Source organism: Artemia sp. Qi Xiang Cuo, chromosome 2 (assembly GCF_049724085.1).
Source record: "Artemia sp. Qi Xiang Cuo chromosome 2, ASM4972408v1, whole genome shotgun sequence".
NCBI lineage: Eukaryota > Metazoa > Arthropoda > Branchiopoda > Anostraca > Artemiidae > Artemia > Artemia sp. Qi Xiang Cuo.
This window is the reverse complement of record NC_142795.1, coordinates 77,881,712-77,898,005: the sequence shown is the minus strand read 5'-3', so window position 1 is coordinate 77,898,005 and position 16,294 is coordinate 77,881,712. Positions and strand designations below refer to the sequence as shown.

The window sequence follows — 16,294 nt, the reverse complement described above, 5'->3', positions numbered from 1 at the left end:
ATCATTGGTTCAATAGGATCACCCCTGAAAAAAAAATGATCTTTCTTCTAAAAAAAAAAATACAAAGACCACATTTTTACAGATGGGAGCAAAAATGATGTTCCTAGTGACTGAGCAAAGACGAAACACTCGCAATGGGCCGAAGTGGATGAAGGAGGCAGACACCACTCTCTAGGCTGAGTATCACGCGGTAAGACACATAATTCAAGTCAAGTAGACCCTGTAACCTTAATCCAGTCAAAACCTACCCAGACTAGACAATCCACAAGGGAACTACTTTATTTATAATAATAAAGTGTTTGTGGTTTCTAACGCTATTATAACTTTATTTATCATCATTAAAACCTCCTATTTAAAAGAGGTTGACCTAAACATTACTAGGAGTACTTGAAAAGTCACCTCATTCGCGGTAGTTCAGAAGGCGGTATGCCGTGATTATAACTAATTGTATTCCGTTACTAAATAGATACCCCGCTTGAAATAAAAAAAAACAACAAAAAAACAAAAAAACACCGAGATTTGTCACACTGGACTAAGGAGTTCAGAAAAATATATGGGTTATTTCATCATCGTGCAATGGGGAACACCATAAAAAAATTGAACAGAATAAATTAGTCTAGCCAACATTCATGCTATAAAAAAAAAGAAGATGAACAGCAAGCCCAGGAAAAATATCTGGATTGAAGGTCAAATTCCAGGAACCCTCATAGGGGAAGGCTCCCACCACCCTCATCCCTCCTTAAAGACTAAAGATACATAATAAATATACAATTTGGGAAGGTGTGACAATTTTCATGCAAAAAAACTCCGTTTAAAGTATTATCGTTCTCCCTGAAAACCCTTTTTAAGGCTAGTCTCCCCCCCCCCATTTTCTGGTACAATCAATTGATAGTAGTTATCCAAATGAACTAAAATAAGCAAAAAAAAGTTTAAACTTTTATTACGCTTTGTAGTTAGCCTATGGTTTCAATTAGGCTTATTAGTATTCGACATGAAGCAGGTGGTACAAAGAGAAAATAAGAGTTTATTTCCAATAATTCAATGGTTAAAATGTGTGCTTTAATTTTATTGGTTCATGTCTGTGAAGCATTTTTATAAGCCAAGCTAAATTATTCTTTAAGTGTATGCCAGAAATAGAAGGAAACAATCCCACCTTTTCAAAACCTGATTTGTTCATTGACTCTTCTCTGCGAAATTCTCACTCAGTAAAAGGAACAGAAATTTTTTAGTCACAACATCTTGTTCTTTTAAGTCGTTCCTCTGTTTCGCTGTGATGTTACTGTAGTCCAGTAACAGACAAAATGATAAGGAAAAATGCATTTACTAAGATGTGCTTACCAGTTGGGACATCAATATCTGCCATGCTCTGCTCTTCAAGAACCTTTTTCCAAGATTTGGTGACATTTTTGTTGGAATTTTGGCGTGTTGTAATTCTTTGAGACGTTGGCTCAGCTGTTGTTGTTGAAGTTCTTGTGGTTAGTGGGGTAGTTTGAGCTTCATTTACCAAATCCATTTCTGTTGCGAAGGACGAAAAATCTTTAATAGGTGTCGTGCTGATAGGTTTCGCTGTTTTCGGAACGACACTATGAGTAGTGGCAGATGTCTCTGATCTAAGCGTTGGTTTGTTGGTGATTGTTGTAGTTATTGACGTGAGGAAGAATGATGTATATGTCTTTGAATATAGAGCTAAAATAGAAAAAGCTTTATGGAAAATTAATGCTCTGAAAAAATCTATTAGAAAAAAATTACGATTCGCAAATTTAGTACGAGAAAGAATAAGAAGACCCCCCCCCCCACAAAGTTATAGACTCCATTTTCTCTAGGTCTGAGATTATACCATTCAAAGCTGTAGAAATGGCAGTTTAATGTTTAAAAAAAAATGTAAATCAATCATAATGAGAAACTGATTTGACAGTTCTTTTGCGCTGAATCATTAAGTTATGGTGGCACTCATAGGCTTTCAAACAAAATAAAAAGGGGGAAAATTAACAATGCTGAATTTTATATCATGTGCCATGCTCCAGTTCTTCTTAACCAAAGCTGAGCTAAAGGTGAACTGAAGCTGAGAACATGAAAAATGTTAAAAAAAACTATCTTTGAATTCGAGATTTGTTTTTTATGTTAGTAATGTCTTAGGAATGTCTATTTTATTCAAGTTCCAAAGATGTAAATTTATTAAGTTTATATATACCCATCAAACAATATATCTTCAATAATTTAAAGGAAATTGGAGAACCCATCCCAAAAAACTGGCCCGCACCTGTACAGAAAATGCAGTGCTAAACGAAGTTTTTTCCACGCAAGCGAAATAAAAAAAAGGATCGTTTGTTCACAACTGCTTTGAATAGCACAATTCTCATTTTAGCAGTTTCGAAAGGCAGCTAGTAAATAAAACATGTGAAATCACCTGCAAGCTACAACTTTGACACTCTAAAATATAGTATGGGACTAATTAAGCCTTGGCGTACAGAAATCGGTTAAATTTACGGTAGCCCCCTCATATACATCATAGGTTAGTTTTTGTTGGTTTTTAATTTTAGTGTCACTCCTTACTTTTATTTGAAAAAAAAATTCTCAAACTAATACAAACAGGAGGGTAAAAATAATCCTTAACCTACAACCATAATCAGCTGAGTTCACTACAAAAGTAGACACAAAAGACAATAAATTTCATTTCCCTTTCCTAGGCTTATATTCACCATTACTCTTTCTTCTTGTTTCTTGAATATATATAGTGGTTTTTACAAGCCACTTTGTGATGCAAGTTAGCAAGAGGAATATCTCCTTAGGATGAGCTCCCCTTGGGAGCTCGACACTCTATGGTCTGACTTATAACTTTCAAAATCGTTTCTAAATTCCAATGGTGTACAACACTTTAACGCTTCGACGGAGGAAAAATGAGAAATATGAGACAAAATATCAACATAAATGGCTTGTGATGGTTACACCTTCTATGGTCGAGTGTTTTCCTGGATTTATTGAGGATTCTATAGGTCAGCGCTTTATCTGTCAAGCTTAGTTAGAAGAATATGCTGTACCTTTTTATATCAAACCAAGTTGATTTTTTCTAAGCTTATTCAACTTTACTTTTCTTTGAAAAACTTATTTTGTGGAAAAAGTTTTTTTTAATTAATTTCTGTTCGTTTTATATTGACATAGTCTTTTCACAGAAAAAGAAAATAATACTTTAAATCTTTTCGTTTTTTTTTAATAATTTACACTTTGGCCTGCTATTTGTCAGCAATTTTTAACAACAAACACCCTCTTAAAAATCTGGACACAAATAGTTGTGTTTAATTTAATTTCATACCTCCTCTAGTTGACCTGAAATGGAAAACTTGATACCATTCGCAAAAAAATATGTGTACTTTCTTTGATAGATTGGATACACTTATGCTATTTTGACTTGATTAAATTTTAAGAGCAGAAGCAGCCCCAAAAGTTTGAACATAATCCCCTCAGTCGTTCTTGGGATACTGCTGAGATGCCTTATTGGGAATTAGCATTAACACAGTGCTTTTTGATTTAATCTTATGGCAACATTTAGTTTTAAACAAAAAGTCAAATGGGAGGGTGGGCGTTGAGGGGGATTAGTTTCCCTCCAATCACTTTCGACTATTTAACAGGGCATCAGCCCTTTCTATTTTCAATCGAATGAGCCCTTTTCGAAGTTCCTACGACAAATCCTTTGATACAAAGTTCCCTGGTCTAAACAACAACAGCAACAAAAAATAATACATTATATCAACATCGATCTTTACTACAAAAATGTCAAACCTTCCAATTACTTCCGACTATTAAAAAGGGCACTAGACCTTTCGAATTCCTATCGAATGAGCCTTTTTCGAGTTTCTACGACAACACTTCCTATAAACACCTTATATGGCCCCAGGGCATAAATTACAACTCTTACCCTACGGGCTGTGAGGGTGGTTGCCATCCTCTAAGACGTAATTTCCAGAACTTTCAACTACGTTAAACAAAATGGCTATCTCAAAATTTTGATTGGATGTGTCTGGGAAAATGGTGGGCGTGAGAGGGGTGTTATTCTTTCTCCGATCACTTTCAACTATTAAAAAAGGTACTACCCCTTTCAATTTCCAATCAAATGAGCCCTTTTGTAATTTTTACGACAACGCTTTCAATAAAAACATTATATTCCCCCTGGGAATAACTTAAACCCCTCACCCTGAGGGCGGGGTGGGGGGGTTGTCATCCTCACAGACCTAATTTCCAGAACTTTCTACTACGTTGAACAAAATGGCTTTCGGAAAATTTTGATTGGATGTGGTTGGGGGAATGTTGGGCCTGAGAGAGGGGTTAGTTACCGTCCAATCACTTTCAACTATTAAAAAGGGCACTATCCCTCTCAATTTCTAATTGAATGAGCCCCTTTTGAAGTTTTTACGACAACTTTATCATTAAAACCTTATATGCCCCCTGGGTATAACTTACAACCTTTGCCCTGGGGACTGTCGGGGGTTTATCATCCTTAAATACATAATTTCCAGAACTTTCAACTACGTTGAACAAAATGGCTATCTCTAAGCTTTGATTGAATGTGCTTGGGGAAATGGAGGGGGTGCGAGGGGGGTTAATTACTCTCCACTCACTTTCGACTATTAAAAAGGGCAATTTCAATTTCCAATCAAAAGCCCCTTTTGAAATTTCTACAAAAACTTTCTATATAAACCTTATATGCCCCCAGGGCACAAATTACAACCCTTGCACTGAAAGCTCTGATGGGGTTTTTATCCCAAAAGACCTACATTCCAGAACTTGCGACTACTTTGAACAAAATGGATATCTCAAAATTTTGATTGGATGTGTTTGGGGATATAATGGGCGTGAGAGGGGGGTTAGTTCCCCATTTCAATAAAAACCTTATATGCTCCCAGGGCACAACTTTAACCCTTGCCCTGAAGACTATGGGGAGAGTGTTCTGCTTAAAGGTATGATTTCCTGAACTTTAAACTTCGTGGAACAAAATAGCTATCAAGGAATTTTGATCGGATATGTTTGGGGAAATGGTGGGCGTGGAAGGGGTATTTGTTGCCTTCCAATCACTTTCAACAATTAAAAAGGGCACTATCCATTTCAATTTCCAATGGAATGAGTCAGTTTGAAGTTTCTTTTTGAAGTCTTTTTGAAGTTTCAGGGCATAACTTACAACCCTTGCCCTGAGGTCTGTGGGGAAGTGTCCTCCTCAAAAACATAATTTCTATCTGGAAATCCAAAACACTGAATAAAATGGCCATCTAAAAATATTGATTGGATGTGTTTGAGTAAAAGGTGGACGAGAGAGGGGGGCTAGTTGCCCTCAAATCACTTTCGACTATTAAAAAGGGCACTAGACCTTTGAATTTCCAATCGAATGAGCCCTTTTTCAAGTTTCTACGACAAAGATTTCAATAAAAACTTATATACCCCAGGACATAACTTATAACCCTTGCCCTGAAGACTTTGGGGGGAGTGTCCTGCTTAAAGGCATAATTTCCTTAACTTTAACTGCGTGGAACAAAATGGCTATCACAAAATTTTGATTAGATGTGTTTGGGGAAATGGTGGGCGTGGAAGGGGTGTTAGTTGCCTTCCGATTACTTTCGACTATTAAAAAGGGCACAAACCATTTCAATTTCTAATCAAATGAGCCTAAAAACTTTATATGCCTCCAGGGCATAACTTACAACCCTTGTCCTGAGGGCTGTGAGGAGGTTGTCATCCTCAAAGACCTAGTTTCCAGAACTTAAAACTACGTTGACCAAAATGGCTATCTCAAAATTTTGATTGGATTTGTTGGGGGGAATGAGGGGCGTGGGGGAGGGCAAGTTGCCCTCCAATCATTTTCGACTATTAAAAAGAGCACTAGCCCATTGAATTTCCAATCGAATGAGCCTGTTTTGAAGTTTCTACGACAACGCCTTCTATAAAAACCTTACACGCCCCCAAGCCACAACTTAAAACTCTTGCCCTGAGGGTTGTGAGGGAGTGTCCTCCTCAAAAACATATTTTCTATCTGGAAAACAACTACGCTGAACAAAATGGCTATCTCAAAATTTTGATTGGATGTTTGGGGGAATGATGGGTGTGGGGGGGGGGTTGGGCTAGGTGCCCTCCAATCATTTTCGACTATTAAAAACAGCACTAGCCCTTTGAATTTCCAATTTAATGAGCCTTTTTAGAAGTTTATACTACAACATCTTCTATAAAACCTTATATGCCCCCAGGGCATAACTTAAAACCCTTGCCCTGAGGGTTGTGGGGGAGTGTCCTCCTCAAAAACATATTTTCTATCTGGAAATAATTTACACTGACTAAAATGGTTATCTCAAACTTTTGATTGGATGTGTTTGGGGGAACGATGGGCGGGGGGGGGGCTAGTTGCCCTCCATCACTTTCGACTATTAAAAAGGGTACTAACCCTTTGAATTTCCAATCGAATGAGCCTGTTTTGAAGTTTCTACGACAACGCCTTCTATGAAAACCTTATATGTTCCCAGGGCATAACTTAAAACCCTTGCACTGAGGGTTCTGGGGGAGTGTTCTCCTCAAAAACATATTTCCTATCTGGAAATCAGCTACGTTGAACAAAATGGCTATCTGAAAATTTTGATTGGATGTATTTGGGGGAATGATGGACGTGGGGGGGGGGCTAGTTGCCCTCCAATCATTTTCGACTATTAAAAAGGGTACTGGCCCTTTGAATTTCCAATCGAATGAGCCTGTTTTGAAGTTTCTTCGACAACCTTCTATAGAAACCTTATATGCCCCCAGGGCATAACTTAAAACCCTTTTCCTGAGGGTTGTGGAGGAGTGTCCTCCTAAAAAACATATTTTCTATCTGGAAATCAACTACGCTGAACAAAATGACTATCTCATAATTTGGATTGGAGGTGTTGGAGGGAGTGATGGGAGTGGGGGGCTAGTTACCCTCCAATCACTTTCGACTATTAAAAAGGTCACTAGCCACTCCAATTTCCAATCGAATCAGCCCTTTTCGAAGTTTCTACGACGACTCCTTCGATACGAAGTGCTCGGGTATGGAGAAACCAAAAACACATTGTGCCCGTATCGTTCTTTACTTAGGCAGCGCTAGCGCGCTGCCTATGATAAGGCAAATTTCCTCAGACGCGTAACTTTTGTTGAGTAAGACTAAACTTGATTAAAAACTGATTCTTTTGATGTATCTATTGGTGTCAAAATTTTGTTTTCTAGAGTTTCGGTTACTATTGAGCCGGGTCGGTCGTTACTTACAGTTCGTTACCACGAACTGTTTGAAAATTTGTCCGAGGATTAACACAGTTTCCCTGGGACTTATTAATTTCTTTACGTAGTAACAAGTGATTAGTGCGATTGGATGTATTCGACAAAAAAAAAAAAAAAAACAGATGAATGGTTGAACATTAGCTTGGAAGAATCCGAAACTGTATGAGGTCAATATACAAACAAACGAACATAGTTGTGAAAGTGTTTCTTCCTTTTTTTAAATAGAGCAAATTTTCTCAGGCTCGTAACTTTTGTCTAAAAAAGAGATGCGTGAATGAAAAACCAGCACTAAATAAGCTAGAACACACAGCATCAACAGCTTAAGTTGTGGCTTTTCTTTATAAATGTAATTATTATAAAGACGATTTTTTTTTTATGGTTTTACAGACGAAAAATGTTGTCAGACGTAACTAACAAGTTTCGCTTATTGCTTTTTATACTTTAGTGTGACAACAATGAAGAAAATGTGGTAAAACACATACAATCACAATTTTGAGATAGCCATTTCGTTGAGCGTAGTTGATTTCCAGATAGAAAATATGTTTTTGAGGAGGACACTCCCCCACAGCCCTCAGGGGAAGGGTTGTAAGTTATGCCCTAGGGGCATATAAGGTTTATTTTAGAAAGCGCTGTCGTAGAAACTTCAAAAAGGGCTCATTTGATTGAAAATTGAAAGGGCCAGTGCCCTTTTTAATAGTCAAAAGTGATTCGAAGGTAACTAACAGTAGAGATGGGGGTGCCAGTCGTGACAGGACCACGTGGTTTACGGTTTTCTCAGTGAGAATGAAAAAACAGGAACTTTCTCACTTGAAAAACCATGAATTTTGTCACATTTATTTATGTTTTTATGGTTTTTGTCAGTGAGAATTTGAAAAACAGGGACTTTCTCACATTTTTGTATGTTTTTATGGTTTTTGTCAGTGAGAATTTGAAAAAAAAGGAACTTTATCACATTTTTTTATGTTTTTATGGTTTTTTTCAGTGAGAATTTTAAAAAACAGGAACTTTCTCACATTTTTTTATGTTTTTATGGTTTTTGTCAGTGAGAATTTGAAAAAACAGGAACTTTCTCACTGAGAAAACCATAAACCACATGGTGCTGTCACGAGTCAGAGCACCTGTGCTGTCGACCTCAATTCACCTATATTGAATCAATAATCCCCCTTAGAAACAACAAATTAATGTCCATGTCTTGACAGATCACTCAACAGGGACATCATCTGTCAGACTTTAAAAATTTCAGAAGAGAAACATTTCTCCGGGAATAGATCCGAGTCATTAATGTCTTCGCGTCGGGAACAGTTCTACTGGTCGAACTCAAAAGTATATTAATAACCAAAGGCCACGGAAATAATTAGGCAAGAAACATCTTAGCGATGAATTGTTTTAGCGCGCGAAAAGGTTTCATATTAATTTGAAATGCGTTAGCGCAGAGATGCCAATAACAAAGGAACACGCTGAATTTACGTTTAGGGATTATTTGGGCGAAACCGTTTTAGACAGGTTATGGAACTATTTCGGCGAAACAGATAGAGACATTTTAAAAGAAGATTTTTGAAGAGATTTTAGAAGAGAATTTAATGGTGAAACTCTGTGGTCGTTATAATACACAAGTTTCATTTGAACAGTGTTGTGAGGTCCTCTAACCCAACCCCAAAGGGTTCCAATCCTCCTACCCCAACCCCGCAGGAAGCCCCCGGTCCTCAAAGCCCCCCAAACTCCCAAAGGGCCACCGGCACCCCCAAAGGCCCACCCAGACCCCCAAAGGCCATCCCCAGGCCTCAAATGTCCCCCCGGCTCCCAACTGTGCCCCCCGACCCCCCAAGGCCATCCCTGTGCTCCAAAGGCCCTCCCTGTGCCCCCAAAGGCCCTCCTCCGGTCCCCAAAGGCCCATCGAGCTCCCAAAGGACCAACGGGGTCCCAAAGGCCCTCCACCGGTCCCCAACTGCCTCTCCGGACCCCCATAGGCCCTACCTGTGCGCCAAAGGCCCTCCAAGTGCCCCAAAAGTCCCTCCACCGGCCCCCAAAGGTCCATCGAGCTACCAAAGGACCACCGGGGGCCCAAAGGCCCTCCTCCGGTCCCCACCTTTCCCGCCGGACCCCCAACGGCCCTCCCGGGGCCCCAACTGCCATCAAGGGGCCCCGAGGGTCCTCCTCCACTCCCCAACGGCCCATTAAGCCCCCAAAGCACCAAAAGGTTCCTAAAGGCCCTCCCCCGGTCCCCAAATGTCCCACCGGACCCCCAAAGGTCCTCCCAGTGCCCCAAAGGCCCTCCCTGTGCCCCACAGGTCCTCCTCCGGTCCCCAAAGGCCCATCGATCCCCCAAAGGCCCTCTCTGTGCCCCAAAGGCCCTCCCCCGGCCCCCAAAGGTCCCCCGGGCTCCCAAAGGACCAACGGGGTCCCAAAGGCCCACCACCGGTCCCCAAATGACCCCCCCGCACCCAAAGGCCCACCCTGTGCCCCAAAGGCCCTCCCTGTGCCCCAAAGGTCTTCCTCCGGTCCCCAAAGGCCCATCGAGCTCCCAAAGGACCAACGGGGTCCCAAAGGCCCCCCCCGGCCCCCCCCCCCCAAAGGTCCCCCCGAGCTCCCAAAGGACCACCGGCCCTCAAGGGACCCACAGACCCTCAAAGGCTCTCCCCAAACACCCGTCTTTCGTTGATGTGTGTTGTCTGAAACCCATGATTTGGGATGTGTAGTTTGCTACTTCAGGCTTTGCTGAGCTAAGGTTTCCTAGTATTTCCTTGGTGAATGGTGTCTGAAACCAATAGTTTGGGATGAGTAGTTTGCTATTTCAGGCTTTTATGAGCTAGGTTTCTTAGCCTTTTGTTGGTGTGTGTTGACTGGAACTTATGATTTGGGATGTGTAGTTTGCTATTTTTGACTTTTCTGAGCTAAGGTTTCTTAGTATTTGGTAGGCTAATGCTGTCTGAAACTTATGTTTTGGGATATGTAAATTACTATTTCTGACTTTTATGAGTTGGAGTTCTTAGTCTTTCATAGGTGTGTAGTGTCTGAAACCTATGATTTGGGATGTGTAGTTTTCTATTTTTGACTTTTCTGAGCTAAGGTTTTCTAGTATTTCGTAGGTGAATGTTGTCTGAAACCAATAGTTTGGGATGAATAGTTTGCTATTTTTGACTTTTTTGAGCTAGGTTTCTTAGTCTTTCGTTGGTGTGTGTTGACTGAAACCGATGATTTGGGATATGTAGTTTGGCTATTTCGGGCTTTTCTGAGTTGGATTTCTTAGACTTTCATAGGTGTGTAGTGTCTGAAACCTATGATTTGGGATGGGTGGATTGCTACTTTTGACTTTTCAGAGCTGGATTTCTTAGTCTTTCGTTGGTGTTTGTTGTCTGAAACCTATAGTTTGGGACGACTAGTTTGCTATTTTTGACTTTTCTGAGCTGGATTTCTTAGTCTTTCGTAGGTGTTTGTTCAATGAAACCTATGATTTGGGATGGCTAGTTTGCCATTTTTGACTTTTTTTAGCTAGGTTTCTTAGCCGTTCATAGGTAAGTGTTGTCAGAACATTATGATTTGGGATGTGTAGTTTGCTATTTCAGGCTTTTCTGAGCTAAGGTTTTCTAGTATTTCGTAGGTGAATGTTGTCTGAAACCAATAGTTTGGGATGTGTAATTTACTATTTCCGACTTTTCATAACCGGATTTCTTAGTCTTTCGTAGGTGTGTGGTGTCTGAAACGTCTGATTTGGGATGTGTGGTTTGCTATTTCATGCTTTTCTGAGTTGAATTTCTTAGTCTTTCATATGTGTGTAGTGTCTGAAACATATGATTTGTGGTGGATTGATTGCTACTTTTGACTTTTCTGAGCTTGATTTCTTAGACTTTCATAGGTGTTTGTTGTCTGAAACATATAGTTTGGGATGACTAGTTTGCTATTTTTGACTTTTCTGAGCTAGATTTCTTAGCCTATCATATGTGTGTCCTTTCAGAAAATTATGATTTGGGAGGTGTAGTTTGCTTTTTGGACTTTTCAGAGCTAGGATTCTTAGCCTTTCATAGGTATGCGTTGTCAGAAAATTATGATTTGGGATGAGTAGTTGGCTATTTCAGACTTTTCTGAGCTAAGGTTTCTTAGTATTTCGTAGGTGAATGTTGTCTGAAACCAATAGTTTGGGATGAATAGTTTGCTATTTTTGACTTTTCTGAGCTAGGTTTCTTAGTCTTTCGTTGGTGTGTGTTGACTGAAACCGATGATTTGGGATATGTAGTTTGCTATTTTTGAATTTTCTGAGCTAGATTTCTGAGTCTGTCATATGTGTATGGTGTAAGAAACCTATGATTTGGGGTAGGTGGATTGCTACTTTAGACATTTCTGATCTGTATTTCTGAGCAATTCATATATGGGTGTTTACTGAAACCTATAGCTTGGGATGACTAGTTTGCTATTTTGACTTTTCTGAGCTAGGTTTCTTAGCCGTTCATAGGTGAGTGTTGTCTGAAACCTACGATTTGGGATATGTAATTTGCTATTTCCAACTTTACCTAACCGGATTTCTTAGTCTGTCGTAGGTGTGTGGTGTCTGAAACATATGATTTGGGGTGTGTGGGTTGCTATTTTTTTACTGGTCTTAGCTGGTTTTCTTAAACTTTCATAGGTGTGTGTTGACTGAAACCTATGATTTAGGATGGGTAATTTGCTATTTTTGACTTTTCTGAGCTAGATTTCTTAGCCTATCATATGTGTGTCCTTTCAGAAAATTATGATTTGGGAGGTGTAGTTTGCTTTTTGGACTTTTCAGAGCTAGGATTCTTAGTCACTCATAGGTGTTTGTTGTCTGAAACTTCGAGTTTGGGATGAGTAGTTGGCTATTTCAGACTTTTCTGAGCTAAGGTTTCTTAGTATTACGTAGGTGAATGCTGTCTGAAACTTATGATTTGGGATATGTAAATTACTATTTCGGGCTTTTCTGAGTTGGATTTCTTAGTCTTTCATAGGTGTGTAGTGTCAGAACATTATGATTTGGGATGTGTAGTTGGCTACTTTTGACTTTTCTGAGTTAGGTTTCTTAGCATTTCATAGGCATAAGTTGTCAGAAACTTATGATTTGGGAGGTGTAGTTTACTATTTAAGGCCTTTTTGAGCTAAGGTTTTCTAGTATTTTGTAGGTGAATGATGTCTGAAAACAATAGTTTGGGATGTGTAATTTGCTACTTCCGACTTTTCATAACCAGATTTCTTAGTCTTTCATAGGTGTGTGATGTCTGAAACCTATGATTTGGGATGTGGGGGTTGCTATTTCAGGCTTGTCTGAGCTGGATTTCTTAGTCTTTCATAGGTGTGTAGTGTCTGAAACCTATGATTTGGGGTGGATGGATTGCTACTTTTGACTTTTCTGAGTTGGATTTCTTAACCTTTCATAGGTGTTTGTTGTCTGAAACCTATTGTTTGGGATGAGTACTTTGATATTTTTGACTTTTTTGATATTGGTTTCTTAGCCTTTCTTAGGTGTTTGGTGTCTGAAACCTATGATTTGGGATATGTAATTTGCTATTTCTGTCTTTTCATAACCAGATTTCTTAGTCTTTCGTAGGTGTGGGATGTCTGAAACCTATGATTTGGGGGTGTTTGGGTTGATATTTTTTGACTTTTCTGAGCAGGATTTCATAGCCATTCGTAGGTGTGTGTTGACTGAAACCTATGATTTGGGATGGTTAATTTGCTATTTTTGACTTCTCTAAGCTAGATTTCTTAGCCCTTCATAGACGTGTAATTTAATAGAATCGTGAATTTTGAATCGTATAAAAACTAAAAAAAGAAAACGAATAATGTCCTGTACACAAAAACTTACCTGAACGCAAAATAGTACACACACACACACACACACACACACAAACATACACACACAAACGCACGAACTAACAACACCACACGCACCCAAATAAAACCACAACCACTATTACACACACACACACACACACACACACAAACTCATAACACTGAACACAAAAAAACACAACAAACACCGACACCACAAATACACACACACACACACACAAAAAAACGACATACACAAACGAAAACTTACACACACACGCCAAAACTACACAAACAAAAAATTAAACATCCAAAATAAAACTTACACACACAAACACACACACAACAAAACTAACACACACACGACAAAAATTACACACACACACACACACAAACATACACACACACACACACACACGAAAACTAACACAAGCACACAAAAACTTACATGCACACAAAAACTTACATGCACAAAAAAACTTACACACACACACACACACACAAAAAATACAAACAAACACACAAACACGAACACTCGCACACACACTCGCAAAAACTAACTCACACAAAAAAACATACACACACAAACAAAAAAAAAAACAAACAATTAAAAATGAACACAAAAAAAACACTCACACAAACAAGCAAAAAATTACACACACACACAAACTTACACAACCACACACACACACAAATAAACACAATCATACAAAAGAAACAACAAACAAAAACACACACACGCACAAAAACATACAAACACACACACACACACGCACAAACACACACAAACACACACAAAAAAATAAAATAAACACAAACACAATAAAAATTATAAATACACTCAAAAACTTAAACACACAAAAAATTACAAACACACATACACACACACAAACTTACACAAACACAAACAAAAACATACACACACAAAAAAAAACATAAACACACACACACACACACACAAACATACACAAACACAAAAAAAAATAATAACCACACTCAATAGCTTATAAACAAAAAAACATAAACACACACAAAAACTATAATACACACGAAAAAAAACTCTAACAATAAAATAAAAAAACACACAAACACAAGAAAAAATACAAACACACTAAAAAAAAAACAAACAACAGACTAAAAATACAAACACACAAACACACAAAAAAAAAATAACACAAGCGAAATAACACTAAAATTCAAAAAAAAACATAGAAAAAAACACACGCCCAATTACACAAAAACTAAAAACCTTACACAAACAAAATAATAGACCCACAAAAACTATTATACACACACAGACAAAAAAAAAAACACACACTCACCAAATAAAACCCAAACACACACACAAAAATACAAACACACATCCACAAACACACACACAGACACACAAAAACTAACACAAACATTCCAAAACTTACACACACACAAAAACTTACACACACACACACACACATACACAAAAACTTACACAAAAACACAAAAACTCACACACACACACACGCACAAAAACTTACACACACACACACACAAACACAAAACTTACACACAAACACAAGAAAACTTACACACACACTCAAAAACCAACACACACAAAAACTTACACACGCACACACACACACACAGAGACACACACTCAGAGACACACACACAGAGACACACACACAGAGACACTCACACAGAGACACACACACAGAGACACACACACAGAGACACACACAGACACGCACACACACAGACCCACACACCCACACACCCATACAGACAAAAAGATTCAGACACACACAAAACGTCACACAAACCCACAGACACACACCCACACTCACCCACACAGACACACACGTTCCTTTAGTACCTACGTATTTAGGCCTAAATGAAGATATTTATGCAGAGTTTCAACTAGCTATGGGTAAGTTTCCTAAAGACAAGCTATTTTGTTTTGAAAACACACAAAATCAGAAAAACTTTTCACTGTTCCTTTAGTACCTACTCAATTAGACTAAAAATGAAGATATTTATGCAGAGTTTCAACTATCTATTTATAAGTTTGCTAAAGACAAGCTATTTTCTTGTGAAAACCCACAAAATCAGAAAAAATGATCAATGTTCCTTTAGTACCTACTCAATTAGACTAAAAATGAAGATATTTATGCAGAATTTCAACTAGCTATAGCTAAGTTTGATAAAGCCAAGCCATTTTATTGTGAAAACACACAAACTCAGAAAAAATTTTCAATTTTCCCTTAGTACCTACACATTTAGACTAAAAATGAAGATATTTATGCAGAGTTTCAACTAGCTATGGCTAAGTTTGCTAAAGACAAGCTATTTTCTTGCGAAAACACACAAACTAAGAAAAAAAGTTCAATGTTCCTTTAGTACTTACTCAATTATGCTAAAATTAAGATATTTATGCAGAGTTTCAGCTAGCTATGGATAAGTTTGCTAAAGACAATCTTTTTTCTTGCGAAAACACACAAAATCGGAAAAAAAATGTTAAATTTTCCTCTAGTAACTACGCAATTAGGCTGAAATGAAGATTTATATGCAGAGTTTCAACTAGCTATGGCTAAGTTTTCTAAAGACAAGCTATTTTCTTGCGAAAACACACAAAATCAGAAAAAATATCGTTAGGTTAGATTAAGTTAGGTTAGGTTAGGTTAGCCTACGTACGCGCGCATATAGGTTAGGTTTGATTAAGTTAGGTTAGGTTAAGTTAGGTTAGGTTAGATTAAGTTAGGTTAGGTTAAGTTAGGATAGGTTAGATTAAGTTCGGCTCGGCTAAGTTAGGTTAGATTTGGTTAAGCTCAGGAAGCGGCCTGAAGTATTCTATAATCTTGTAAACTCCCTTAGCCTAACCTAACTTAAAATCTACGCTCCTAACCTAACTGCACCTAAACAAACATAATCTCACCAAACCAAACTTAACCTAACCTAACTTAATCCAACCTAACCTATATGTGCGCGTACGTAGGCTAACTTAACCTAACCTAACTTAATCTAACCTAACGATATTTTTTCTGATTTTGTGTGTTTTCGCAAGAAAATAGCTTGTCTTTAGCAAACTTAGCCATAGTTAGTTGAAACTCTGCATAAATATATTCATTTCAGCATAATTGCGTAGTTACTATAGGAACATTTAACATTTTTTTTCTGATTTTGTGTGTTTCCGCAAGAAAATAGCTTGTCTTTAGCAAACTTAGCCATAGCTAGTTGAAACTCTGCATAAATATCTTCATTTGAAGCCTAATTG

At 38.3% G+C, this 16,294-nt stretch overlaps 1 protein-coding gene across 1 annotated transcript in view; it reads right to left on the bottom strand.

The window, feature by feature from the left end:
- The window catches only part of Sol1 (CUB domain-containing protein Sol1), a 988,790-nt gene that overhangs the window by 302,610 nt on the left and 669,886 nt on the right, over positions 1–16,294 (bottom strand). The window contains exon 9 of the mRNA XM_089107833.1: positions 1,339–1,686. Within this exon, the coding sequence (XP_088963959.1) occupies positions 1,339–1,686 (348 nt within the window). The remainder of the gene's footprint in view (positions 1–1,338; positions 1,687–16,294) is intronic.